This window comes from Stylophora pistillata, chromosome 6 (assembly GCF_964205215.1).
Source record: "Stylophora pistillata chromosome 6, jaStyPist1.2, whole genome shotgun sequence".
Classification (NCBI taxonomy): Eukaryota; Metazoa; Cnidaria; class Anthozoa; order Scleractinia; family Pocilloporidae; genus Stylophora; species Stylophora pistillata.
The window spans coordinates 15,290,013-15,317,074 of NC_142524.1; the positions used below are offsets into that span (position 1 = coordinate 15,290,013).

The 27,062-nt window shown below is 38.4% G+C and overlaps 3 protein-coding genes across 7 annotated transcripts; 1 reads left to right on the forward strand and 2 right to left on the reverse strand.

Annotated features, from left to right (window-relative positions):
- Nucleotides 1-51: 51 nt before the first annotated feature.
- Nucleotides 52-8,616, reverse strand: LOC111320977 (uncharacterized). 4 transcript variants are annotated; one of them, XM_022923726.2, is made up of 6 exons: nt 8,506-8,616; nt 6,776-6,854; nt 5,312-5,401; nt 3,955-4,029; nt 2,117-2,998; nt 52-1,543 (listed from the first exon to the last, which is right to left on the reverse strand). In XM_022923726.2, exons 2-6 carry the CDS (start codon nt 6,794-6,796, stop codon nt 638-640), a joined length of 1,974 nt encoding a protein of 657 aa, XP_022779461.1. In that variant the 5' UTR covers nt 6,797-6,854; nt 8,506-8,616; the 3' UTR covers nt 52-637. The 4 variants fall into 4 exon arrangements, with proteins under 4 accessions (XP_022779461.1, XP_088619213.1, XP_088619214.1 ...); XM_088763087.1 differs by having other exon boundaries at nt 5,279-5,401; XM_088763088.1 differs by lacking the exon at nt 8,506-8,616 and adding an exon at nt 8,212-8,407 and having other exon boundaries at nt 5,279-5,401.
- A 3,384-nt stretch (nt 8,617-12,000) lies between these two features.
- Nucleotides 12,001-20,505, forward strand: LOC111320982 (endoplasmic reticulum membrane-associated RNA degradation protein). Its single transcript, XM_022923738.2, has 7 exons — nt 12,001-12,324; nt 13,017-13,467; nt 14,081-14,338; nt 15,804-15,936; nt 16,636-17,298; nt 19,243-19,442; nt 20,017-20,505. The coding sequence occupies exons 1-7, from the start codon at nt 12,138-12,140 to the stop codon at nt 20,168-20,170; spliced, it is 2,046 nt and encodes a 681-aa protein (XP_022779473.1). The 5' UTR covers nt 12,001-12,137; the 3' UTR covers nt 20,171-20,505.
- Nucleotides 20,506-20,654: 149 nt separating this feature from the next.
- On the reverse strand, nt 20,655-26,030 carry LOC111320895 (uncharacterized). 2 transcript variants are annotated; one of them, XM_022923629.2, is made up of 3 exons: nt 25,743-26,030; nt 22,549-23,456; nt 20,655-21,719 (listed from the first exon to the last, which is right to left on the reverse strand). In XM_022923629.2, exons 1-3 carry the CDS (start codon nt 25,877-25,879, stop codon nt 21,697-21,699), a joined length of 1,068 nt encoding a protein of 355 aa, XP_022779364.1. In that variant the 5' UTR covers nt 25,880-26,030; the 3' UTR covers nt 20,655-21,696. The 2 variants fall into 2 exon arrangements, with proteins under 2 accessions (XP_022779364.1, XP_022779363.1); XM_022923628.2 differs by having other exon boundaries at nt 20,655-23,456; nt 25,743-26,025.
- Nucleotides 26,031-27,062: the final 1,032 nt, after the last annotated feature.

The window sequence follows — 27,062 nt, forward strand, 5'->3', positions numbered from 1 at the left end:
CAAGGGAGTATTCAGCAGAGCTGGTGGGGTCGTGTATTTAGAAATAAAAAATAAGTATTAAAAATTTAATTAAGAACCTAGAATTATGTACAAGAATTATGCTATGTACAAGACTGTAAATTTAAAATCCTAAAAATAAATACAATCGTCTTTATACTTGATTACAGCGGCAATTGGATCAAAATTTATTTATTGTGATTTGTCAGTGACAAGTTGTTCTATTGTTTGCCTCAGTAGCCATTCCCCCTGATATTGATCTGCCACACTAATAAAATGCAACATTTTGTGATAGCTGAGTTCAGTAAGTGTAATATCATCCAATTAAGGTGCTTTTCAAAATTATTTTTGGTTTCACACTCTTGATAGTTCAGGGGAGTGCATTGTCATTTTGTATGGGCATGCAAGGGTACAATGCATGCTTCAGCCCACATTATTTGTGGCCTGGGGGCGGGCTAATAGCACAAGCAGTTCCTGCAATGTAAAGTACCCTTCGAGCATTTGTTCAGTGTCTTCCGATAAACAGGAGTACTAACTATGGGTGATAGATTATGACTGGCTAAGTAACCAGAGAGGATTGTTCTTGAATCTTGGCAAGCAGGGTTTGTGTGGGTCAAAGGCTGCAAATCTGTGCTTCAGATCAACTATTCCAACTCCAGCCCCCAGTTGTTGTAGAAGAGTTTGACCAAAGAGTGGATCCATCATCATACCAATTCCCAGGATTGTCAACAGGCTCACCCCACCCTGTGGGACTGTCAATGCCTTTGAGTTCCTTGCCACCCCAGCGATCTGGTCCCTTGGGTGGGTTTGGCATAGTGCCTGGGGGAGCCTGGTAACAGTCAGCATTTGTAGTTGACTTGAGGTTGCCAAGTGCTTGAATGCGGCTGGGTGTTGCCTTTGAAGGGGTGGCTTTAGATGCACAAGATGCCTTCTCCTTATGAAGAGCATTGACATACTGTTGTACCATAACATCATCCATGTTATCATTATCACTGATTGCAATAATGTCCTCTAAATCTTCATCATCAATCACATGCACTGGAGCAACAACTGATGTGTCCCAATCATCCCAAGGATCTGAGTTGGTTTTCTCCTTCTGGGTATTGCATTTTTCTGATGTCGTGTGTAATGACTCCTTGTTTCTGTCATTGGGATTATCCCATTTGTGGCTTGCTCCTGTTGTTAACTGTTCATTGACACTCTCTTTTGGCTGTCCAGGTTGTGGCTTTTGTGTTTGGTAGTGCTTTCCATACCGTTTATTTCTGAATCGTGGAGGAAGATTAATATTTGAAGCAGAATCTTCATTTGCAGCAACATTTACTTTTTCTTTGTGGTTTTCAAGTTCATTCTGAAACAAAGATGCTGTTTGAATATCTCCTTGTGACTGGGTGCCACTCATTGAGGCCTTTGACCAGTCTGCGCCCCCAGCAGAATCCACACAGGAGTCAACTTTAATCTCTTCCTGTTGTAGTTGGGTAGAAGAGAAGCACACGGAGTCAGCAGTACTTCCATGTTTACCAGCACCAATGCATTTGTCAACAGTTTCCTGAAAAGAAGTCAATAACAACATGTTAAGTTTTTTTAAAGGTTACCTGATGACCTCTCAAAGCACGAAATCAGTTAAAATATAACAAAGACATAGAAGGAGGAAGAGGCAGTGTGGCTGAGTGGTTAGAATGCTGAACTTGTAATCTGATGGTCCTCAGTTTCAAGCAGTCCACCCTGCTAATCACTCGATTTGTTCTTGGTTTCCCCAAGTTCAACTTCTTGTTGCACTATGTATATAGCCAACTAGTCTGCTGCCAGCTAGTTTTGATTTTTTTTAACACTGTGTTTGTTGTTTGTACTGGCCTTGACAAGCCCCATTAGGGGAGTGGACAATGTAGTATACTTACTTTTAAATCCTAGGCAATATTGCAAAATCCACAAATATACATCAGGTGAAATTCAACCTGTTAAGCAACTAACACAGTACTGCATTTTACTGAGTGCAAAACCTTGCTAGATCTTTAAAAAATTCTGAAAACACCAACTGGGGGTGCCTTCTATCACACTTGACTGTGTAGATTTATAAAAATCCAAAACAACTAATTATACTATAAATGTATATTTTTATAACCTTTGCCTGGGGCAATGTTGTTGACCAGAGATTGGATCCATCATCATACCAATTGCGCGAATCCTCAACAAGTTCACCCCACCCTGTGGGACCGTCAATGTCTTTGAGTTCCTTGCCACCCCAGCGATCTGGTCCCTTGGGTGGGTTTGGTATAGTGCCTGGAGGGACCTGGTAAGAGTCAGCATTTGTAGTTGACTTGAGGTTACCAAGAGCTTGAATGCGGCTGGGTGTTGCCTTTGAAGGGGTGGCTTTAGAAGCACCAGATGCCTTCTGATGAAGAGCATTAACATACTGTTGTACCATAACATCATCCATGTTATCATTATCACTGACTGTAATAATTTCGTCCAAATCTTCATCATCCATCACATGCACTGGAGCTACTACCGACGTTTCCCAATCATTCCAGGGATCTGAATTTGTTTTCTCCTTCTGGGTATTACATTTTTCTGGCATCATGCGTAATGACCCCTGCTTGTTTCTTTGACTAGGATTATCCCAATTGTGTCTTACTCTCATCTCAAACTGATGTTCATTGACACTCTCTTTTGGTTGACCTGGCCCTGGCCTTTGTGTTTGAAAGTGTTTTCCAATGTGTTTATTTTTTAATCTTGGAGGAAGATTATTATTCATAGCACCATCTTCACAGTTACCAATATTCAATTTGTGTATGTGGTTTTCAAGGTTATTATGAAACAGTGATGCCCTTTTCATTTCCTTTTGCCACTGTGTGCTTTGCATGGGGGTTTTTGAACAGTTTTTGTTACCAGTTAATTCTGTATAGCAATCAGTTTGAATGGGTTTGAACCCATCTAGTTGTTGCTGATTGGAGGACGATGACACATAACCTGAACTGTTTCCATTTTCACCAGTATCATTCAACTACAAAGAAGACAATGTTGACAATGTTAAGTCAATGTTAAGTCATTATTTAGTTAACTGATGACTGACATAAGAAATCAGACAATCAAAATCAATTAATTTTTTTCTGCCAAAAACTCTTTTGCATAATATCCTATCATAAATTCATACTCTTCCTTTTTTTAACGTTTTCATTCAGGTCTTTTGTTATATATGAGCATTACTCTCATCAATATTCTGTTCTTTTTTCCTTCATAATTTTCCTTTATTTATATAATAATAGTAATAATAATGATAATATACATTAATTGAAGCTTCCCCTTAGGGGCTTTTCAGCCACAATGTAGACTAACTAATGTAGACTAACTACACAATGTAGACTAACTAAGAGCCCCACTAGCAGGAGGCAGACCAGTAGGCTATTTACAGAGCGCAGCAGAGGAGTTGAACTAGGGGCAACCGGGAACAAATCCAGTGAGTGGCAGGGTGGAGGACTTGAACTCGGGACACCGGATTACAAGTCCAGCACCCTAACCACTCGGCCACGCCGCCTCCTACATGTATCACTTGTTCAACATAGATTTTATTCATTCAGATCCACCTATTGTTTGACTGTTTGCATAGTTTAACTTCATAATATCCCTTTTTGCATCTTCATTTTACCCCAGTCTTGTTCAATGTTTGTGTCTTTGTTTCCTTTATTTTTGTTTTGCCTTTGCCAGCTATTTCTTTACTTATAATTGTAATAACTTTTGTTTATAGTAACTGCTCCAACTTTCTTTCCTTTTGTATCTTAACAAGGAGTGAATTAAAGAGCACATTCATTGGACATGTAAAGAGTATTTTTTTGTCCATCATATAACCAGTGGGGATGTATTTGCACAAGTTGTAACTGCTTTTTCAAGTAATTGAAGGAGTGGATAATGGAGATTTGTAAGTTTGTTAGTGAGTTTAGATCAATTATGTTCATAAGTTACCTTATCCAGCATTGCTGAGACATTTAATTGGCCACTCAGTATCAACTTTTGCACTTGTCTTCTTCTTTCAACCTCCTACAAACAAAAGCCAAAGATCAGAAAATACTTACAATAACTTGCAAAAATGTGACTCTTGTAAAACTGGGATAGGTACACATAATCTAGTGTTTTCAGCATTAATGTTAGTATCCTCATTTGGCTGGAAATTACAATAACCCCATAACATTTCAATTAGACTGAGCATTTTAAAAAGAGTTAATTCCCTGCAATTTTTTTAAATTTCATAAATTTCAATCAATAAATATATTTATAGCAGGGCTCCCACACATGCTTCGCGTGCATGGGGCAGAGCCCCATACCCATGGAATGTGGTCAACCTCTTTTGTTTGGTTGTCACGTGACTGACTGAGCGTAAGTACGTACATGCCTTCAGATTGTACGGGTAGGGTAGGGGAGACTATCAAAACAAAGGGAGGGGTGACAGAGGCGAGTCTTGGCAAATGCACATCTTTTATGTTATCATTGATATTACGAACTTGGGAGCTCTGCTTTTAGGCTTGACTAATAAATCTATATATTATAATTATCTTATTACTAGCTTTTATTAAAATATGAACTTGTAAAGTGTATGTATGCATACATAAGCCCCAGTCTAATGAAAGTGTAATTATTGTTATTGTTATCCATTTAATTCACAAATGATTTTACAATTCGCTTTCAAGTGCAATGATTTCATAGTAAAACCCTTATTCTATAAGTGCCATGCCCTTCACTACATACATTATATTAACTGCCATTCAAGTTTTGGCTTTCACTCCTAAACAACAGCTGGTCCAAACACATGCAAGATCTGTTTTGATTCAGCTGTCTGCACAACCAGTGCAATATTCCACTTTGTTGAATGTAAGTGCTGGCTCAAAGACCATATAAAGTACCATCACCAACATCATCTGGAAAGTGCTTTTGTCAATGGCACAGAATGTTTAAACCATTCTAAGAGGGACCAGCAGGTAAATTCCTCTTGATCACTTCTCAATCAAACATTAAGGTCATGAGGAAAAAGGAAATGATCTCCTTGGAACTGAAAAAGCTCAGGTTACTGGACAAATTCTCCTTGTCAGTGCCATTGGAAATGTCTACAAAACAGTGTGGAAATTAATGTGCTAACTGATCTTAAGGAGTAGAGAGTTTTACCTCTAAAATATAAAATATGCAAGTCAGTAAGTTCATCATTTTAACCCCCCTTCCCATCATTTGGTTGGATAATTAAAGAAATATATCAGCCACATGTTTAATTATTATTAACATATAGTAATAAAATTACCAGTATTAGTAAGAATAATGTATTTATTGTAACCTCTGCTTTAGGTACTGTCCGTGAAGATTCCTTTAGGGCTCTTCCTCGTCCAGCAATGTATTTTCCTGTCAGCTTTGAATTATTCCTCTCCTGTAAAATAAAACATTTTAAAAAAAGGTGAGATATAATAACTCCTTAACTCTCAACATCTGATTGTTAATTCTCCTCTCTGGCTGTTACACATTCCCTGTAAATTAATTGTGAGAATTTGGTGTTACATCAAGAATAACAACTTCTCAGGGAGAAGCCGGCAACGAAGCCAGCTACTATATAGCCATTCCACCTTCTGGTTTTTGTGCGTTTTTCGGAAAAAATTCAATATATTATTCTAAAGGCAGTCATCAATACAGGTTTTTTTTTGTTTGTTGATATTTAGTCTCCTTTTTGGTTGTTGGGTGATTTTTGTAATGAGTTCTCACACAATTGGTTTGCTGTGCGCCATGGACAGAAGAGAAAGACTGGTGACAAATCTGCCTTGATTACCGCTGTTTACTGGATGACATAATTATGAATTCACAATTTGTCACATGAATATCAAAAAAGCTTATGATTTCCTCAGATATTGACACAATAACAAGTAAACCTGTGTAAAAGTTAAATATTCTTAGGTTGCCAATGATGGAAGATAGTTCAGAGGTACAAAAAGGACAGACATCTTTAAAAAAGATGGCAAGACTTAGGCTGGAAAGTTCCATGTTCAATGATAAGTTGTTCAAAAGTAGCATCAAAATAATGCATGCAAAGACCTCATCAGGAAGTGCACCTATAAGATTACTTTGACAATTGGATCAAAACTCTTTTACAATCATATTCCATGTTTTACTTCTGGGGCCTGTAAAGGATCTTTGAAAACCTTTGAATTGTTCAAAATATTAGAAGACAAAGGTTTCATTCTTCTTTCTTTGACAAGTCTCATTTCAACTATAAGCAAGGAATTTCTTATTAAACAATTTGAATCTAACACTTACATCACACCTCAAAACACTAGGACCCATGAAAAATTTAACAATGAAAGAGACTTGATAATTATCAAAGCATGGAGAGCAAATAGAAGAAATAAAATGCAGCAAGTTCATCATGATGGACCCAGAAAAAATTTGGAAAAATGAGACTTGATAAATTTCAAAGGATATAGATGGGACAAAAGAAATAAGACTTCGTCATTGTGAAAACATCTAGATCCAGACACAATTTGGAACAACAAAACTCGAAAAATTGTAAAGAATGGACAGAGAAAGGAAGAAATAAAACGTAGCAACTCCATCATTATGTAAACATAGAGACGCAGGAACAATTTGGTACCATGAAACTTGAAAAATTGTAAACAATGGACAGAAGAAAGAAGAAATAAAAACGTGGCAACTTTATCATGATGGAAACATCTGCAGTACAACTCTCATAGTTTGTTATTTAAATGGAACAATGTTATACACATAGGTCCTACTCTCTATATATTTAAATTACCTTTCCAGGTTGGCCATCCATGGTGTAGTAATGTTCCCTTTATTAGGACGCAATCAGTCACATCTGTTCAGTTCATGATCTACAAGCATCAAAAGAAAATAGATAAATATCATATTGTTGTATAAGAAAACTCTATTCTTGCTATTTCACACTTATTTAAGAATCATGGAGAAGTTGGGGAAGGCTATCAACATTCTCATGTATTGTATGGATATGTCTGAACCATAACATGTACAGAAGCCCAAGTACATACAAATTTTTCTAAACTTGGACATCATCCAGGTTGTTTACAAATTTCTTTGTTCTACTCTAATGGTGCATATGTGGTTGACCTGGTATGTGTTAAGTTCTCAGAACAGATAAACTGAGTAATTACACTTGCATACCAAGCATGGCATGTTGCAAAGGGGGGTCTAACTCTCCCAGAAAAAAGTGAAATTTGAAACTCTCCAAGATCTGATTTGCAGCACTCTTAAGACATATTTAAGTCCCTCTTTTAGCAAAACATTGATGTTAGAATCAATTCAAAAGAACATATATTCTGTCTTTAATCAAATTTCACAAAGTAGCCAGTGAAAAATGGTCTGACAGCTGGTGGGTTTCCGCACCCGACAGGTTTTTAATGACAATCCTGCAGTTATTAATACAATCGTAAAAACACTGATGTTCACTGGCTAACCAAATGTTTTATCCCCAAGCAAGATCAACTCAGTGCAGTGGATAAATTCATTCTTGAAGCTGAATTGCCACCAACACTGTGCATTGATTGGAACAGGTTGTTCAAAGCCTGATTTCAGTTGAAGCTAAAACCTTGTCCGATTATTGTTCGGTGCTGTAACTTTGCAGAGAGTTAATTATCAAGCTTATCCATCACCAAAATCTGAGCCATAGCATATAAATTGAGAACATGAATAACATTTAACATCTCTATTTAACTGAGAGTTGTAAAAACAAAGAAGAGATTTCGCTCTGAAGGAGGGCTCATGCTCGAAAATTTCAGGTTTAGAAACTATTTACAGTGGCCAAGGTTCATTATTAAAGCAGTTTATAACGTCAAATTATCAAAGAAGAGATAAGTCTGATTGGGGAGTGGTCAGAATTGACGGAAACTTTTTGGAGGTGAAATCCTTGGTAAAGTTGCAGACTTGTACTTCTCCAAAAACACACAATATTGATTAAAATGAAGTTGAACAGACGTGTTCGTGTTTCGGTCATGGTGAGATTTAGACCTTCAACAAGAGGCCAAGGGGCCTGTCACCAGATGGAAGCAAACTACTTTGATCGACTGCACCAAAAGCGATGAAAGCGAAAGAAATTAAGACAGGAAACTGAACAAGTACACTTCATCCTCGATTTCCTCTGCGTTATTAAAATTACCAAGAATCTCACAGCAAAGTGCATTGGAACACATAAGCCTGTTATAATTATGTTTACACCTTAGTATTAGCCACCGTAAATCGCCTGTGATTCTTGAAACTGCCAACCCAAGGTATACATGAACTTTCCCTTTCAGATACAGCTCGCACTATCAGTTCATTTTTGTCTGAAATTGAAATTTGCGATCACGCAGATCATGCAAAGAAAATTAACGTCATACGCCCAACAGCTGATGTGATGGCAGCATTAGCTCACGCGATCGCGAGAGGATACAAAACGTTGATTTCCGAAAAATGACGATCGAAAGTGGTATGTGGCTAGAAGAAAGAACCATATTATCGAGTTAAAAATACCTTTTGGTTTCCAAGTGACACTTTCTCGGTGCTTACGTTGGCATATTTTCGGTACTACTTCTGTAAGACACCGAGGAAATACGTTTTTTAAGGCAGGATACAGTATTTTATTGGCCAGCGGACACCTCAACGAAACCATAAAATGCCGTTAACTTTTATGTTTTCGCCGCGAGTCAAATCGACAGTGTAAATAGGCAAAACTTAGAAAGAATATTGTAAACTTAGCTTTGAAACTCCGTTCACCTTTTGGATAGTTCTCAAGCTCAATTATATAATTTGCCAAAGCCGAACTGAAGTTGCACACGATATGAAATTGTTGTTTTTCGCTGGCGGCTCCGTGGCAACAAAGTTTTGTTTATAGAAGAGCATAAGCACTAAGGCTAAAAATGAGAAGGTTTTTGAATGGCTGAAGCGGTGATCCGAGGACGCTGCACCATCAGGTTTGTAAAGCAGTGGCTTGAACTGTATAAATCGGTGTGTCAACGGCATTCCGGTCAGATTCGCCGAGAAGACAAAACATGCTCGTTTTGCACGGACACCCTATCCCCCACTCGTTATTGTATGTATCATAGTTGGCCAAAAACCCATGACTGTAACATGTATGGGACTGAAGACCCCAAAAATACAAAAATTGGCTCAACTACAGGAAGAATAAACCGAGGTATGTTTAAGTACAAAATGTTCATTGTAATGGTGATAAATTAGGTTTTCACTTTCCACCTTAGTTTGTAATTTTTTTTTCTAAGCTGTAATTTTTTTTATGAGAAATAATTTTACTTTCCCAACAAGTATTTGTTTCCCATCACAATTATGAATAATTTGTAGTATGTCTTTTTTTTATGTTGCTCTTCCCTCACTAATCATTTTACTTTATTTCCTTCGTTTTGCTTTTTCTTTTCTTTCTTTACTAACTTACTGCCATCCGCAACAAAATGTAGTAAGCTAACAGAATACTTCTGGTTTATATAGCTCCCTGATTCACAAAGTAACATTACCATCTTGGTACTACTAGAAAAAAAATTGTAAAAAAAAACAAATGTTTAAAAAACAAAAGTACTGTAAGGTAAAATAATTAGAATAATACAATTTAATCGATTTATGTGAATAAAGCACTGTATTGTCTTTTCTCATATTGCAACAGCCTTGAATGAATCAACTATCTTCTAAACTTGATTTCTTATATTCAGAAGCTGCCTGAATTATAAACAAAGAACTTATGTTGGGTGTTTATGGAGGTGGAAAGAACATAATGATTACGATGATTAATCTTCCAAATTACAAATGTCAGAGGGAAATTATCAGAAGTATATCTGAAGTCAAAGTTGTTTGTTAAAAATGTTCAGGAGAAAATTGATTAGATTAAGTCAGCTGTCAATTCCCAGTTAACAATAAGTCATGAGGAGTAACCAAAAGCTTGTAATTAGCCTGTGTACTGCTGTGCCCATCCAGTCAAATAAAAATCAGGGATGGGATATTCCCAAATGTATACAATGATAGCACCATACAAATGATAGCACCATACAAATGTCCTTTTCCCAACTTATTACTGGGGAGGGGAGCACTGGTATGGCTACACTAGTTGTGCTCAATAAGAAATTCTTAACTAATTTTGGAAATATACATATATTTTGCCACCTTGAAAGAAAATGGATACAAGTCAAATAGGAATGTTTCATAACAATGTTCTGTAGGGATATGATGTAATATTACTGATGGGGATATAATTATCCTTACAGTGGCGGAGCATGTGTATGTAAAGCAAAGCAAAGCTAATCTTAAAAAAAAATTAATGGAAGAAGAGTGGTTGATTATTTGCATAAATTACTGCAATGTACATGCAAGATAGTGGAATTTACTTCAGGTAAACATACGTGTGCCTGTAAAAGTTTCAAATGACTGAGTTATAAAAATATAATAATAATAATAATAAAGTGTGTTTCATTGAAAATGCTTTCGTGTAAAACAATTAGAGCTGTTTGGGAAATTAAAGTAGCTGTTGTTGCAACAGAATAACGTTTGTTTAGTGATGTTTACAAAGGAACTGAAAATCGAAGAAATTGTGAATTTTTTGCTGCACCAAGGCTCGACAAAGATTATTATATAGGCGATTGATTGAGGGCGCTGAAAATATGCAATAATTGAGACCGTCCAACATGGTTCCTTTATAATTTATCTTGAATTAAGCCTTTATTGACAGCAGTTGATAGTAGATCTCTATTACATGTCTTAAGTACGTTTGGTTGTGCCTGTTCACGAGATAAAACTGCAAGTAGATGAAATGAACAGATGTTTTCATATTTTGATTACGGACACCCGTTCTTAAAGGCAGAGAAAATCAGAAGGGTGGAATGGCGAAAAATCAGTCTAGAAAGGTAAAATTCTCATCCAAGCGAATAATTACCAAAATGAAAAATCACCGCACGTCGGATCGGCGCAATATAATTTCCACAACACAATAATTACCTGTATCGCTTCATGCTAATAACACTTAAAAATCCACCAGTCTTCAGACTCGCTGGAAAAGTATCTTACAGAACTAACGTCCTGCTTTGTCTGGATAACTATCGCTGTTTTTGACGATTCTGAAGGCGAGCTCGGCTGAAGAACCAAGATCGCGCTTAACTGGACGGCCAGCCTAAGTCAGCAAACAGCACACAACTCTAAACAAAATGACTCCCCTATACCGCTATTTGTTAAGACGTGGTTTTAGTAATAAAAACCCATTCAAAGTATCAAATATAACAAACAAGGAGAAGTTTCATGCATATTTTCCAACTTAAAACCACGCAAAAGGCCGATGTGTTCATCTAACTCAGTCTACAAACATATAGTAGCGCTTGGCAGCCTAAAGTTGATAACCACTGACCACTTACTGTGACGTCACGAAAACGTATTTCCGCGGTGGTATGAATTGTACGAAAGCGAGATTGTTATTAATATGAGGGAGGGGTGGGTGAGTACAAAATAAAACGGATTAAAATATATATTATTGAGGTTAGGTCTAAAAATATAATAATTTGTGATTCTTACTTAAATTCTGTTTGATCATAAAAAATGGATATAATATGTTTAAATGAGAGATCCAAATGGAAAAAACATCTCATACGCCACATCAACCTTGGCCAGCAGAGAGGCATTTGGTCTGCGAATGTTCTGTAAACTTTTTTTGATGCTGGTATGTGCCTTCGTCGGTTTCCCGCTACAGAATTGAAGCAGCAGATAGAAAATTTGTCGGAAATCAACAATGACGAGTACTTGAGGCATGGCAGCCTTGCAGATAAAATGCCCATCTGCTACCTTAGCCTTAGTCTCCTTCGCAGCCGCTCGGGCCGGAGTCACGCAACGCTCCCCGTCCCCACGTGGGGACGGGGAGCGTTGCGTGACTCCGGCCCGAGCGGCTGCGAAGGAGACTACCTTAGCCTACACCAGAAAGTACATTTGTGGTTAGTGGGAGCGAGACGAAATAAGGCCGGATCATCTCCAGTCCCTCCCAAATTGAGTTAAAAATTCAACATGGCGGACGTTTGGGAACAACTTCCATTGAGAAGAAAGAATAGAAAAGAAAGAAGCATGAATTATGCTCTTACACCACTCTGGTTTGATCATTCGGTGGATTTCTGCATCAGGAAAAGATGAACATTATTCCAACAGTGGATGGACAGAGCCATACTTTCCTGTCTGAGAATGTTCGTCAGCTGATTTGCGAATCTTTCGAAGGGCTTGAATGTGCTGGAATCAATGCGATCCGGGCGTCTGAATGTGATTTCACAGAGGATGGTTATTTGTTATGGGAAAAAATTGGGACAGTTCTTGGGCAAGGTATTAGAGAAACTCTGATTTGAAATATGCATTCCAGTATAAAATATATAGGCTAGTTTATTTTTGGCTAGTTTGCTATACTTTGTTTCAAGCTAGTGCCCAAGGATCAAGTAAAGTGCGGATTATTCTATCTAGCTCCACTTCTCCGTTTATATAGTGAGAATATGTACCTATTGACTGAGTGGGGGGTCGGACAGGAAAATCTTTGGCTCGAAGGCATGACTTATGGACCGAGCGCAGCGATACGAGAGCCAAGTATTTTCGGCCTGACCCAACTCAGTCAATAAGTATTTTATCGTATGATCACTTGCTAAGTTTTAAAATTCAAAAGAATTTGTTTTAACTTAAATAGGACGCGCTAGCTAGACTGGTGCGTGCGGGAAAACCACAAATAAGATTCTGCCAAAAAAAACTTTTCACTGTTCACTGCTGTCACTCATTTTTTTGCAACAACAGCAAATAATGTTTCTTTTTTCCTTTTTTTTCTTATTTCAACAAAGCTGTACATATGCACTAGGAGGGTCCCCTAGACTCTTTTTTAAAACTCAATATAATGTAAAAATATATGGCCTTTTTTGTGCATCAGGCATAATATCCCAATTTTTTCCAGGGGTTAACCAAACCCCCTTGGCTCTTTCCTGTGACCTTTTGTTTTTGTATTGATATGAAACTTACTAGTTGTCTCCCCATAGATCTAATTAATGATCACTCCAACTGTGATTATCATGATGCTGTGACAAGGTTACGTCCAGTTTGTCATGCTGTCCACCAGGAGCTTATCTGTCTACAGCCACCTGAATTTGAAATGCAATACATGCCTTGTCTTTTATGGACTGGATGTGAGAGAAGATTTCAAGAGTGCTTCAAACTTCTCAAATCTCCAAATACTGCTGATAATAACTTGTGCCTGTTACTTTTGACATCTTCTCTGGAGCATGCACTGGGTGATGTGTATTTGTCATATTCTTGTGCACCTCATTGTCCATCTTTACTTAAAGACTTGTTAGCAACACAAGAACTGAAAGAAGTGTTTGGTGAAACAGTGATAAGGCTTTTGCACATCTTAATTGGCCCTCCCTCCAGCCTAAACCTTAGGAATGTTTTGTGGCATGGCTTTGCAGGACCTGGAGAAGTTCCTATTCAGTAAGCATGTGTTAATTAATGCACAGTATTAAATTCTCCTCCTCAGATATTGAATCTCTAGTATTCTGATTGATTCATGCAATCTAGGATATGAATAGAACGGGGAAATTTCACCTTTGGTGGAAAATGATCATGCCAGGTGTGCAAAGCTGAATTTTTTTTTAAAGTTCACTCTCCATTGCAGTATTTGAAAAAAATTCAACAAAAATGAGCTTAGCCAACCAGTATATTTAAACAATAGGCTACTTTCTATCTGTTTATCCATATAATAATCCACGAGGGATCAGTGTTGGGAAAACACTTGAAATGTAGCATCAGTATGTAGATGTAGTCACTAACAGGAATAATTATATTCAAAAGAGTGACCAGAAAGGAATTAATACTCCCTCAAGATCATTAAACTTTTCAGCAGAAAGATCATGAGAAGTAAGAAAAATACATTTCTCAATTCTTAAATCTACATTTTCAGACTGAGCTAAAATTATAAGAACTGTCAAGGAGACAAAATTGTTGTATGAGAAAACTTGTCTAGATCTTGGGAGAAAAAGGGTTCGTGCATGGCATAGGCAAGTACATAATATTAATGCAAGTTCACATTTTGTTTGATCTTTAGGTATATCTCACTGCTGCTAGTGATCACTGCTTCACTGAATGTCAAGCTAAAAGACCCTCCATTTTGTTCAAGAGAGATTAAGAGGAGACCTTTGATTGCCTTGTCAACTTGTGCTGATGATAAACTTCACAGTGCTTTTCCTACTTTAGAACTGTGTAACATGACAGAGATATTCAATTTATTTTATTCAAGTTCTTTTATCATTCCAAGTATGCTTCCATTGTGGCTTACAGCACTTGATTACTTAAAAGAGCAAAGGTATGTCAGGATCTTCATCTACTTTTTTTCCTTATTTGAAAAATGCTGTTGGACTTTCTCAAACCTTCCTGTCTTCAGCTTGATAGTGTTAATCATTTCATTTGAAAGGAATAAATCTGGGTCCAGTTGTATGAAGGGCAGACAACGCTATCCAATAGATAAATTGCAATTATTACCGCCACATGCGGCCAAATGACAAACTACGCTCTCTAAAACACTCCTTTTCACAGGCCAAACGGCAAAGTGTGGGCTGTAAATGGCATTTGCCACCCACTCAAACATGAACCCTCAGTCTCTTCTACAAAACCATTTTATTTCTTTGGCACAGCCGTATCTAAATTACACCCAATATATTCAGATTGGAGTAATGAACAGTTATCATGGAAAGTATGAAGATCGAACCATCACCACCAACCCGCAAATGCTGCCAAATAATCAAGAGTGATAATAACCACTAAACATGTTTTCTTATTAAATGAATTTGTACAATTTGGCCTTGTGTATTGATAATAATGATAATGACATGACTTTTGTCGGACATATAGCTTATTTGTGTCCCTTGTAGCATCGTTTGCACCCCCGCTCTGCTCGGGCGTTAATGATGCTACTCGGGCCACAAGTAAACTATATGCCCTCCAAAAGTCATGTGATTGTCCTATTCACTACTCTATCCACTGGATAGAGATTTAGTTAGTGCATAGTGTTATCCAACCTTTGAACAACTGGGGCCTGTTGTTTGCCTCAGTTAACCTTTGACACCCTAACATCAGCATGCATGTTCTCCATACTGTTCTCTATACATTTCCTAAGGTGCTGACAAGGAGAATTTGTGTAACAATCAAGAGCTTCATTAGTTGATGATCATTTCCTATACTCTCAAGACCTTAATGTTTGATTCAGGGGTGATAATGTGAGGAGAAATTGGATGCTAGTCACTCTCAAGGGTTAAGGAAAAACCAATGAAATGTGTGCAACCTTGGACTGAATCCTGGAACATAAAAAAAGCAAACTAACACATGTTACAAGGTAATTTGGTTATATCAACTAGGAGCAAATGGACAAAGGGCGAACACTTGAAACGTTGGCCTTTTTCAGGGGTTTCATTAAGGGCCAGGCACCGGGCAAATTGACCGGTTGTGAGGACGGCTTTGCCCACCTGATTTGACAGTCTGGAGGAAAGTTTATCTTATAAAGGAGTTCAGTTCAAAGAGTTTTGCCCGCCTGTGAAAACCAGTTGCCCTCCAGCAGAAAACATTAATGAAGCCCCTGCCTTTTAACTCTTTAGGTGGCCAATTTACAATCTCAACTTAGTTGATATAACCAAATTACCTTGTTGTTTAACCCCACCAATGCAGCACTGTGGTTGCTTTAGAAACTTACCCCTTAACACATGTTACAGATAGGATCTATTTTTAGGATACTGTAAATGAAATAATAATTTTGCAATATTTATTTTCCCTTTCAGATTTGACTTTTGTGTCATGCTATTGCTCCCTCAGTTGGAACATGGTCTAAGGAGAGTATTTGCTTGTGTAAACAACTGTCCACACAGAGTTCTGACAGCAGAATCAACAGTATTGTATACAACATTTGATGAGGTAGACATCCACCTCTGAATTAAAGTTACAGGCTTACTTGTGCTAACTAGTTCAAGAGAATCATTGCTTTAGATTGACTGAGGGGAAGCAAAATGGCAGTCATTTTCACCCCTACATCAGTATGTATACACATTCTCTATACAGTTGTCTATATGTTTCCTGAGAGGCTGACAAGGAGAATTTTTTAACAACCAAGAGCTTCTTTTGTTAGTGATCAATTCCTTTACTCTTGTGACTTCAATGTTTGATTCTTGGGTGATATTTAACAATTATTCGCCAAAGGCAAGGTTAATATCATCAAATAATCCCCGAGACAAAGTCAAGGGGATTATTCGACAATATTCACCAAACCTGAGGCAAACAATTGTTTTAGTATAATTTCAGAGTTGAACAACAGAGAAATTTCTAAAATCATAAAATTTTAGTAACATTTATTAACATTTTATTTTAACATTTTATATAAACCGTGTGGAGCAGTTTATATAGCGTCATATAAGAAACCGCTCGACCAATCAGATTGCTGGAAACTCTTTGCTTGGCTCTGAAATTATACTCATTTAAGGATAGTCGCTCTTGGAGGTTAAAGGGTAAGAGTTGCCAATTGAAAACACTTTGCTAGGGAGAAATGTGGTTCTAATGGGGCAAAAAGGCCCTAACAATTTTGTTCAAGATTGTCTTCTGTTATTTTCTTTACTTAAGATTCTTGCACCTGTTTTACAAGATGGCACGGAAAACCTTTTGAGGCAAGAATTAGGAGATGCCCTCATGGAAATGTTGCTTGATGTTCTTGTGCATTCAGAGGGACCAAGAATTCGAGACCGCATTAGCCATGGTGAAGTGGATCTGCAGCAGATTTCACAGCAGTTGGCCAATCACATTCTCTGCATTTGTATTGCATTTGCTGGATCATATTTGAACTCAGATGCTGGAAATTTCCCAATTACCTCAAGGATCTGTGAAACAGCAAAAGTGTACAAGTCCCTGTTTCATCCTATTTCTCTCTTAGCAAAGGTAGTACACAATCTTGCTTTTCTATTGCTGAAGTGGAAAGATCTACCAAAACCATCTGCTGAAGAATTTGACATTTTGGAGTGTGATGGCAACAAAAGCACTGCTAAATTTCCAAATATGTCAAGAGCCCTCCAAGCTGTTATCATGGCATCAACCATTTTAAGTGGTGAAAGTTTATCTAAAATGTTACCTTGTCAATTTGATTTGGACAACACTGACACTTTTTTCCAAGGATGTTTACAAATCTTGGATACTGCCTCATTTCCAACTCTGTTCAGGCCTAAAGGAGAGCTGGAGATTGCTATATTGTTACGGAGCATTGTACAACGTGGAAAAGTGACATTTGAGCAGGCAAGATAAATTCCAAACTCATTCCCAGGCTCCCTCTTATTCCCAATTCCCCTCTTATTCCCAATTCCCAGAAATGTGAGAGAACATGAGAGTTAGACCCACACCACAGGGGATGGAGCCTGGGAACAAGGTTGGAAAACACTATTTTATTATCTCACATGACAGCTCCAGTTAACCCTTTACACCCAAACAGTATTCATATTTGCCACACTGTTCTCTTAACGTTTTCTGTGGTGCTAACAATCAGGAGCTTTTTAAATTGGTGATCATTTCTTTTATTCTCAAGACCTTTACAGTTGATTCAAGGGGGATACTGTAAGGATAAATAAGAAGCCAGTCCCTCCCTCCCAGGGATTGCAGGGTTGAATATTTTGGGACACCTCTTTTTGGGGAACAGCACCACTCAAGGGAACACAAAGTTTGGTCTTGAATAAAAAAGCCCTCCTATGCCTGTCACCTTCGCTAGAGGGTCACCTCAAGTAAGGGAATGAACACTTTTTCCATCCTCAGCGGTGTCTTATGGATGGAATTTCCAGTGTATTAAAAGGTTTGCCCTATTGCAGAAATTTTTGTATTAGCGTTTAGCTGTCTTTGGTATTTTCAAATATCTTTGGCAACATATTCGGATTATGTATATGTGCACGATCCTTCGCAGTAAAGCACTATTTGAGCAATAGTGAAAATCAGACCTGAAAAAAAATTTCAGGCCTGTACGGGACTCGAACCACTGACCTCTGCGATACTAGTGCAGCGCTCTACCAATTGAGCTAACAAGCCAACTGGGAGCAGGCCATCAAATTAATTCGACATGAACCCGTAGATGATAAATCAAACAACAAGAAACATATGAAACATATGTATGAACTGCATATGTATGAACATATGTATGATCGTGCACATATACGTTTCATAACCGCAGTTCATACATATGTTTCATATGTTTCTTGTTGTTTGATTTATCATCTACGGGTTCATGTCGAATTAATTTGATGGCCTGCTCCCAGTTGGCTTGTTAGCTCAATTGGTAGAGCGCTGCACTAGTATCGCAGAGGTCAGTGGTTCGAGTCCCGTACAGGCCTGAAATTTTTTTCAGGTCTGATTTTCACTATTGCTCAAATAGTGCTTTACTGCGAAGGATCGTGCACATATACGTTTCATAACCGCAGTTCATACATATGTTTCATATGTTTCTTGTTGTTTGATTTATCATCTACGGGTTCATGTCGAATTAATTTGATGGCCTGCTCCCAGTTGGCTTGTTAGCTCAATTGGTAGAGCGCTGCACTAGTATCGCAGAGGTCAGTGGTTCGAGTCCCGTACAGGCCTGAAATTTTTTTCAGGTCTGATTTTCACTATTGCTCAAATAGTGCTTTACTGCGAAGGATCGTGCACATATACGTTTCATAACCGCAGTTCATACATATGTTTCATATGTTTCTTGTTGTTTGATATTCGGATTATGTTTGAAAATGGTGAATTAGTGGTATGTTATGCGGAAGTCTCGGAACATCGTCGGAAATGGGGCTTTAAAGTATTTCTAGAACTCCCAAACTTCACATGGTACGACTGTGAGTCACAGCGATGGAGAAAAATCTCCACTAATGGCCTAATATTGTAACGAGATGTTTCTTAGGAGCGAAGCCTTCGCTTCGCCCATAACGGAGACATGGGTTTGAGATTAGTATGCGGCCACCTTTCCACAACGGCAACTTCTTTATGTCCCGCGGATGGTACCTGTATTTATTCATCCATATTTGAACCTTCCCCCAGCGGCGAGGACCACTAAAGCAAGGGTCAACTGCAAAATATATCGATTACGGCATTTTAATCATCAAATCACACGTTTCCTCAAAATGGGCGATATCTGCAAAAGCGGACGATCCATGCTTCACGCCAGGAATGTTTGCACCTTACAAACATTGTACTCTTTCTGCTCTCCATCAGATCTGTGAAGTAGCGGCCATGAGATACAAACAGTGGAAGAACAGAGAGCTCCGACAGCGACAGAGAGCAAATTACAAACGTCTTTGGAGCCACTTGCCTTTCATACGAGCCGTTTTGCAGCTGATGGTGCTGGTTGTTATTGAAGAATTGCATCAGCTTCCAAGGAACTCGGAAATAATACATAGAAGCGCATTCATCAAGTATGCAGGCCGTTTGTATTTCTATATTTTTAATGAAAGATGTGGTAATTTGGGAGCTTAAAGTATATTGTAAATGTCAAATTAGTCTTCTCCTTAGCCTCCATACGTGTTCTTAGTGGGGTTTATGAAAACTCCTAAATCAAGGCAAGCGAACCGCGCGGAGCGCGGGAAAACGTCAGGGCGAAGTCATGATTGGTTTTAGCTTGGCATCTGATTGGTCGAGAGGGTTGCGCGAGTTTTCTTAGACCAATCACAAAGAAAAAATAAAAACAGATGGAAAACTCTTACAATCCCGGATTTCTTTCGACATAAAACAGATATCAAGTCGAAAGAAGTAAAAACTAAAGGGCAGTATTTTCTCTGTGTCTTATTTTATGAGGTTAGGAGGAAGGAGGAGCTGAGGTTCTTAAGAGTGTTTACGGTTTCTCTTTCATTTCTTTCTTCCACTCTGTACTTCGCTTGTGGTACTGATCATGTCTGTTTTTATTTTTTTACGTTTTCATACAATCTCTCTTCTTAGGGTTACTTTTTAAAGCCAAAGTAATAGATTAAATTATTTATTTTCTTTCGACAGATTCTTAAAGCGATGTCTTCAATGCAGTGAAAATATGGAGTCGTTATCCAGCAAGTCTAAAAACAAATGGGACGAATGCAGTACTGTTGGAGAAACATTTGTGGATTGTGTGCATGGTTATTATAATGAACATCGACATAAATTGGTGTCATGACGACCTTCGAAGTCCACTTTACGGTCTCTTTACTGTATTTCTCAACCTGGATTAAGCGCCCACCCTTCGAATAAGTGCGCTCCCCCTCCTTCCAAAAAAGGAAAATTACTGAAAACTGTTCAAGAAGAGACACCTCGTTCCCAGGGTCTCTCATCTTCCCGCCGCCTCTCGCTCCAGGGGGCGGAAAGATGAGAGACCCTGGGAACGAGGTTTTAAGAAGAGTATCTATTATCATTTCCATGCTGGCTTACAATCTCTAAATTAACTATGTATGGTTCATCTTCACGTGTTATTTTTTATTGTTTTGTTGCAAAATAAACGTATTACTTGTGAAATTGGGTAGTGAAAATTGAGTAAGTAACCAGCCTCGAGTATGCTTTTCCCTCGGATAAGCGCCCACTCCCAAAGTCCAAAAAATAAATAAACACCAAGGGAGCTTAATCGAATAATAATTACGGTACGTAAAAAACACAGGATAAAAGAGTTGTATGAAATTTTTTATCAATAAATTATTTTATCAATATATTATTGACAGAACTTTCAAGCGGTATCTTGACGGGTCTCCCTCTCAAAAAAAGCCGGAACATTAATGATGACAATAATACACGTTACCTTAAACTCACTTTTGTTGGCTATTATTCAAAATAGCGAACTTTAACTCCGACAACTCACTATGCGCTCTTGCAAATCGGACCTAAATATCAAACTAGTTTTCACTTCTTTTAAAATTAAAAACATGTTTAGTGTTAAAGATCGTACTCCTGATGCTCTAAGATCCATGGTAGTTTACCAATTTTCTTGTGTGGGATGTAATTCCCGTTATATTGGCGAAACTACTCGCCACTTTTCAACTAGGATAAAGGAGCACACGGAAAGCGATAAAAACTCGCATATTTTTAAGCATTTCAGCACATCTCCCTCTTGTAAGAACAAATACTCCCCTTCTTGTTTTAGTATTCTGGATTCTGCTAACAACTCAACTGATTTAAAACTCAAAGGAGCTTTTTATATATATAAGATCAAACCTGAACTTAACAAACAATTACAGCATTATAACACTTTTCTAGCGTTCTAGTGTACACCTTTGATGTTTTGGTGTCACGTTGTAATTAGTACCCGCTTTTGTATTACATCATATTGTAAATAATTTATTCATCTACTTGTATACTATATAATTGTTCACACTCAGTTACTCATTGACTGAAGATGGCATATGCATGCCGAAACATGGCTTTCAAAAAAGTTTTATATTTCTTACAATATCTATCATACTTGCTATTATTGCGACCTTATGAAAACAACACTTGCCATCCCTTTTTCTCAGTAATGTTGTTAATAATATAAGTGTGGACATAATTTCTGACCAAGTTTTCCTATTTCGGTTACAATTTTTCAGTTCTAACCTATACCGTTTCTTTGTTACATCACACGCGCTAGTCACGTGAATTATTACGTCATAGGTTATCAGTCAAGAATCAAATCGTAATTGATATGTAAACACTAAACTAGTATTGTACAAACCGTGACTATTTTACAGCATGCAACCTGCCTAAAAGGATAAAAACAAAACTCAGGTTATTGATGCTCTCTCTCAAAATATTAACAGAAACAGTGAATACGAGAAGAAGGAGGAGAGACTCTTCAAGCCTCCACTGACAGTGACTCTTTCTTCAAGGTGTGAATTACGCACGTAATTTTTTTTTTTTTTTTTTAATTTTCAGAACTTCAGATCAAACTTTTAAGCACTTTCATTGCCGTCGGTGTATATCTTACTCATCCGAAATCAACTTCGGTTCTATTTGATTTTCCTTATCTGTGGCAGGTTCTACACTCTTGAATAATAATGTGAAGAATTTATCCTATACGAAGGAATTCCGTCAAAAAGCTAAAAATAACCTCAAATATAGATGCATCAGTAGAGAAATCGAAATTACTGGGGTATCATACGCTTTTCTATAAAACCGTAAAACTAGGAATCGCAACAGGTAATCGCGACAGGGGAATAGAAGGAGTCAATTTCGGTTAATAGAAAAACCAAGCGAACTACCAAAAGCGCGGGAAAAATCGAGGGAGTAAGACGCAGTTGGTTTTACTTTTGCATCTGATTGGTTGAGAGGGAGGTGCGGGTGTTCTACATTAACCAATCACAGAGCCAAGTATTAGAAATCAATCATATCCTGGATTTCTTTTGAAACCCAATTGAAAATTGTTCCATACCAGGTGTCCACTGAGGGCTCCCGTCTATCATGAAATGGTAAGGTTTGTACATTTGGCAAGTAAGAAAGGGCGGAAGGCAACGAAAAATCATGTAACTACCTACTCGTGAAACTTTTGGATTAGTGCTACGATGAGAACAAGAGCTGGCACAGGATACGCACCCTTGTGTGTCCCAGGGACTCCACTAGGACAAGACTTTGGCTTTGGCGCGAATTTCATATCCAAAATTCGCTTGAGGGTGGCAGGGAAATCTGTAAAATAACCATCAACCTGAAGATCAAAAAACTTTTGATACTCATTATAAGGGTCCTGAGTGTAATTCCACGCCAAGTATTTGTCTTCATTCCTGAACGTGTAAGTATGGACTACCAGGTTATTCTTGTGCGCATTGGCGAGGAGATCTGTTGTTTTCTGTAGATAATGATCGCGCTGTGGTATAATCAGGTTCTTCCAAACACCAATACCAGCACAGATAGAGGAGAGTTCTTGGAGCTTTTCTTCAGGGAATGGATAATCAAAGAGTTTCACCAAAGGCAGTTCGGTTTTCGTCTTCAACTCTCTGATGCTTTTCTCACTGAAAGACTGTACATAACAAGGCGAGTCTTTTTTAGTATATTTATTCTTGTGTAAAACCTCAAGAACCACATCTTCGAAAGTAGTGTTTTTATCACGCAAAATGTCCAGCGAATTGACCCACTCTGGATTTTTTATCTCAGGGTATATTCCTAGAACTCTGTTAGCAGATTTGGCGACGTCAATGTATTCCTGAAGTGTAGGAATTTTAAACAAGCCGTTAAAACTTGGATCTCTGAATGAATACTTTTGATTAACACCGATGGTTTTGATCTCTGCCAGAGTGAGATCTACTGTGAAGATGTCGGTGATATTCTTAGTGGTGTTTGATGAAGGCGAGAAAACGCTGTAGGTCTTCACTTTGGAGCGAAGGGCTTGGTTGTTCCAGACATTGGTGGTGTGATTCAGCCAGCTCTCGTGGCGGCAAATAGGCACCAGATCTTTGGTGATGCAGACATCACATTCAATGTAGTCTGCTCCATCGTCAACACCCAACCTGTCCAAAACAGTGCTGGATCAGTCATCATTTATCTCTTGGGGAGGAGTGAAGGGGAGGCGCGCGGAAAGTCTTTCGGCGGGGTGATACAGTTGTAAGGGGGGAAGAGAGAGGGATCAGTCGTCGTTAACAGAGTAGGGGAAGGGAGGTATGAGAATAGTGGGGGACTTAAGGGGCTTCTGAATACCGCAACACCGCAAACAAAACAGAACAAACACAGCATCACTGCAAGAAATATCATCAACGCACCTACACATAGTCTTAGGATTTATCTGGTCTGGTTTCACTCATCTTTACCCCCCACTGGTCTTAAGCTGGCCGATAATGCGTGTGGTACAGGACCAAAGGTCAAGTAAAATATAAACGAACACGGTCTGGGGTTAATGAGCTAATGTTTATTCAGGATTAACTTAATTTATCAGATTCGCCAACAGGCAGGGACTTTAACTCGGAAGTACTGCTTCTTTTGTGCGACGATTAACCACGGTTAAAGAATAAACTGCAACACCAGAAATTGCTTGAAATTACAAACATCGTACACCATAAGATTTGAGATCAGCGCAACACCGCAATGCAAGTTGTTCTTCACCGCAATACCGCATTAAAAAAAGGGTCAACACCGTAAACCCTAATTTCCCCCTCAGAATATTATAGAGCCTCATTGGGGAATCAAGTAAGTTTTATCGCAACGTATCCAAAATCCTGCGAACCTTCCCCCCCCCCCCCCCATCCCCTACCCAGACGATAAACATGACTGGTCTTCAATTCAAATTCAAGCGAGCATGGGTTTACGTACATCAATCGAGTTTTCAAGGTCTCTCTTGAAAGGTGCCAGTAGATTAAAATGGACATGAAAAGGACATAGATTGTTTACAGCGGATATATTATGGTTAGGAAGCCTCTTACGCGATTGGCGAATGACGATGGCTTTAGACTCACCCCAGTTTCCCTGCCTTGAAGCTAGGGCGAGTTCGCTTGCGATTGTTTATTCAACGGAGGGAGTGGGGAAAGACGAAATGTCTATTTCCCCATCCCTCCCCTCTCCTTCTTTTTGACCGTCGCTCACCCCCCTTGGTACAAATTTCTTTCTCTTTCCAGCCTCCCAGAAGATGGCAGCCATAATTTTCACCAAGGCAACAGTGAGTACCCGCCCGCCGAAACTACGTCTGCTCTGCAGGCTAGAATGTTATGTCATCTGTCCCTCATCATTAAGTGAGTTACAATGAGGGCTCAAAAATGTGCTGCAATGTTTACATGAAAATAAAATGTCTCGTGCGTGTGATGGCAGTAAAGAAAGAACTAACAAAAGAAATAAAAGAATAGACGCAAAGTCAAAGGAAACAATGAATAAATATCTGAACAGGCCATGTATTACGACGAAACCACACTCTCTCGGATGAAAAATCAAAAACAGCAAACCAACCTCCCCGTGCTATTTGTTTTGTGTAGCGCTTGTCGCATGAGAAACGTGGTATTAATTTCTCTGTTGCTCAGATTGTTCTCAAAGCAACGTTGAACGAAATCACAACTGGCTAGGGTTCTAGTTTCTATGGAGAGCCCAGATTTTGGAATCTTTCAAGCTGCTAATAGGTCCTTGAAATATTTTAATTGTTTCGAGCCGTTTCATGTTTTTACGCCGCGGCTTACCCGTAAATTCTTTCCTACGAAAAATTAGAACAATGTGTATTCAAATGCAAACAAAGTTCGTGAACAAAAAGGCCTGGTTTACAAACAAATGTACTCAAATTTCGCGTCTGGTTTCCTTGCCTTCCGAGGAAAGACAAACCTTAATTTTCAATATGGCTGGCTGAAAGCATTAATCCCCTCAGTATTGTCAACTTAATTTGCTCAACTTAAAGACGACTCAATTTTTTAAATACCGGTAAAGTACTAAAGAGTAATCTATTGTCTTTCGTGTTACAAATCACAAGGAAAAAACTAATTAGTTAATTTTCTGTTGTTTTGTTTTCCGTGTAAACTGAGTTCTCATGTAACTTTAACTAAGCGTGCGAAGCGGTTCTTTAGTCTTCAGTGCCAACTTTCGTGCGGAAACACGAACTTAGGAATCGTCCTCCTTCACACAGGTCTATATACGGCTAGCCCAATATACATGTATCTTGGTTTACATTTTTTCTTCAAGGGTCAACCTGTTATGATTAAATTAGTTTCGCCATAAATATTCATTTCGACCCGTATATGGCTACTGCAGTTTTGGTTTGTTAAATACGACCCGAAAATCTCTGCAATAGCTGTCGCCTTTTTTGATCAGACGATGCCCGATCCTACCTGTAAGCCTCTAAAGTGTGTTCGGGTAACCTGCCAGAGCTGCCACGATGTGCGATATTCAACGGCCTGACTACTGGTTTTTGTGCAAAGGATGCTATAAACGATAACAGCAACAAAAACATCGCGTGTTTTTCCATGATTTCAGAACTGTAATGTCACGATCGAAGTACCTTATTTAGGTACGTCCGAGGTAACACTGCAAACGGCTGATCGGACAACAACTGGAGATTGTTATATTTATAGTTTGTGAAAGAGGGAGACTTTGATCCCTCGCGAAAGTCACACCACATCTGGTGGCATGATTTAATAGAGCTGTCAATCAAATTTATGAGGTATTGTGTCCCTCCAAAGGAGGCACTCAGACATGTCTAAGGTTGTATGCAGGGTTAGATGTATTATGCTAAAAAAACATTCGAGCATTTTGCTTTTGAGCGTCACCAATAAAAACATAGCATTGTGCCTAAACTTATGCTTATGATTTTGCATTATGCTTCGTTCAATAAGAGTGTCATGTTAAGAGCTCTTCAACTCCCTTCCTCACCCTGCCCCCTGCCAAAGACTAACTTGGGACAAAAAGGCTTACTGCACTTTAAAACAAAACATTTTATTGGACAAAATTTTCAGGCTACACATCTCTTGTCAGTACGTGAGGTAGTAACCAGGCCTTCAATGAAGTAGCATAGCCTTAAAAAAATATAGAAAAATACTAGGAATTACTGAAAACGACCGTTAAACCTCATCATCGGTAAAAGTACTAGAAACGCAGTTTAATGCGTGTTTGCTCAACAATTTTAGTTGTTATGCTCGATGTTCTGATAATGCACTGAGCGTCAGCTGTTTAAAATTCATCCGGGGGTAAAAATATCTCTAACAATTGATAGCACACTAACAACTTATAAAGTCATAAATATTTAAAAATTCACTCAATTTGAAAAAAGAGTGAAACCTAACCAGAATATATGTATCGTTACATTCAAATCCCTCCTGCATCTTCGTCCCTTCGACTGACCGAGCTCAACTGGATTTGCCATCTTCACTCTAATATCACGTTCGTGTCTGTAGGCGTAGCAAGTAGGTGTACTTCTACACAATCTTGTTTATTTCCAACTGTATAAAGATGAAAGTCTGTAATCGAACGAAGTGCCCTCTTAGCCGGAGCCGGTTTCTATTGCATAAAGCAGCCAGGAAAATTAGGCACCTCCCTATATGGGATGCTGGTCTATCGCAAGGTTATCAAGGTCGAGATAGGCATTGTGAAAGTAAAGTGTTTTGTCCCAGAAAACAATACAATTACACCTGGTGACATTTCTAACCTGTTTC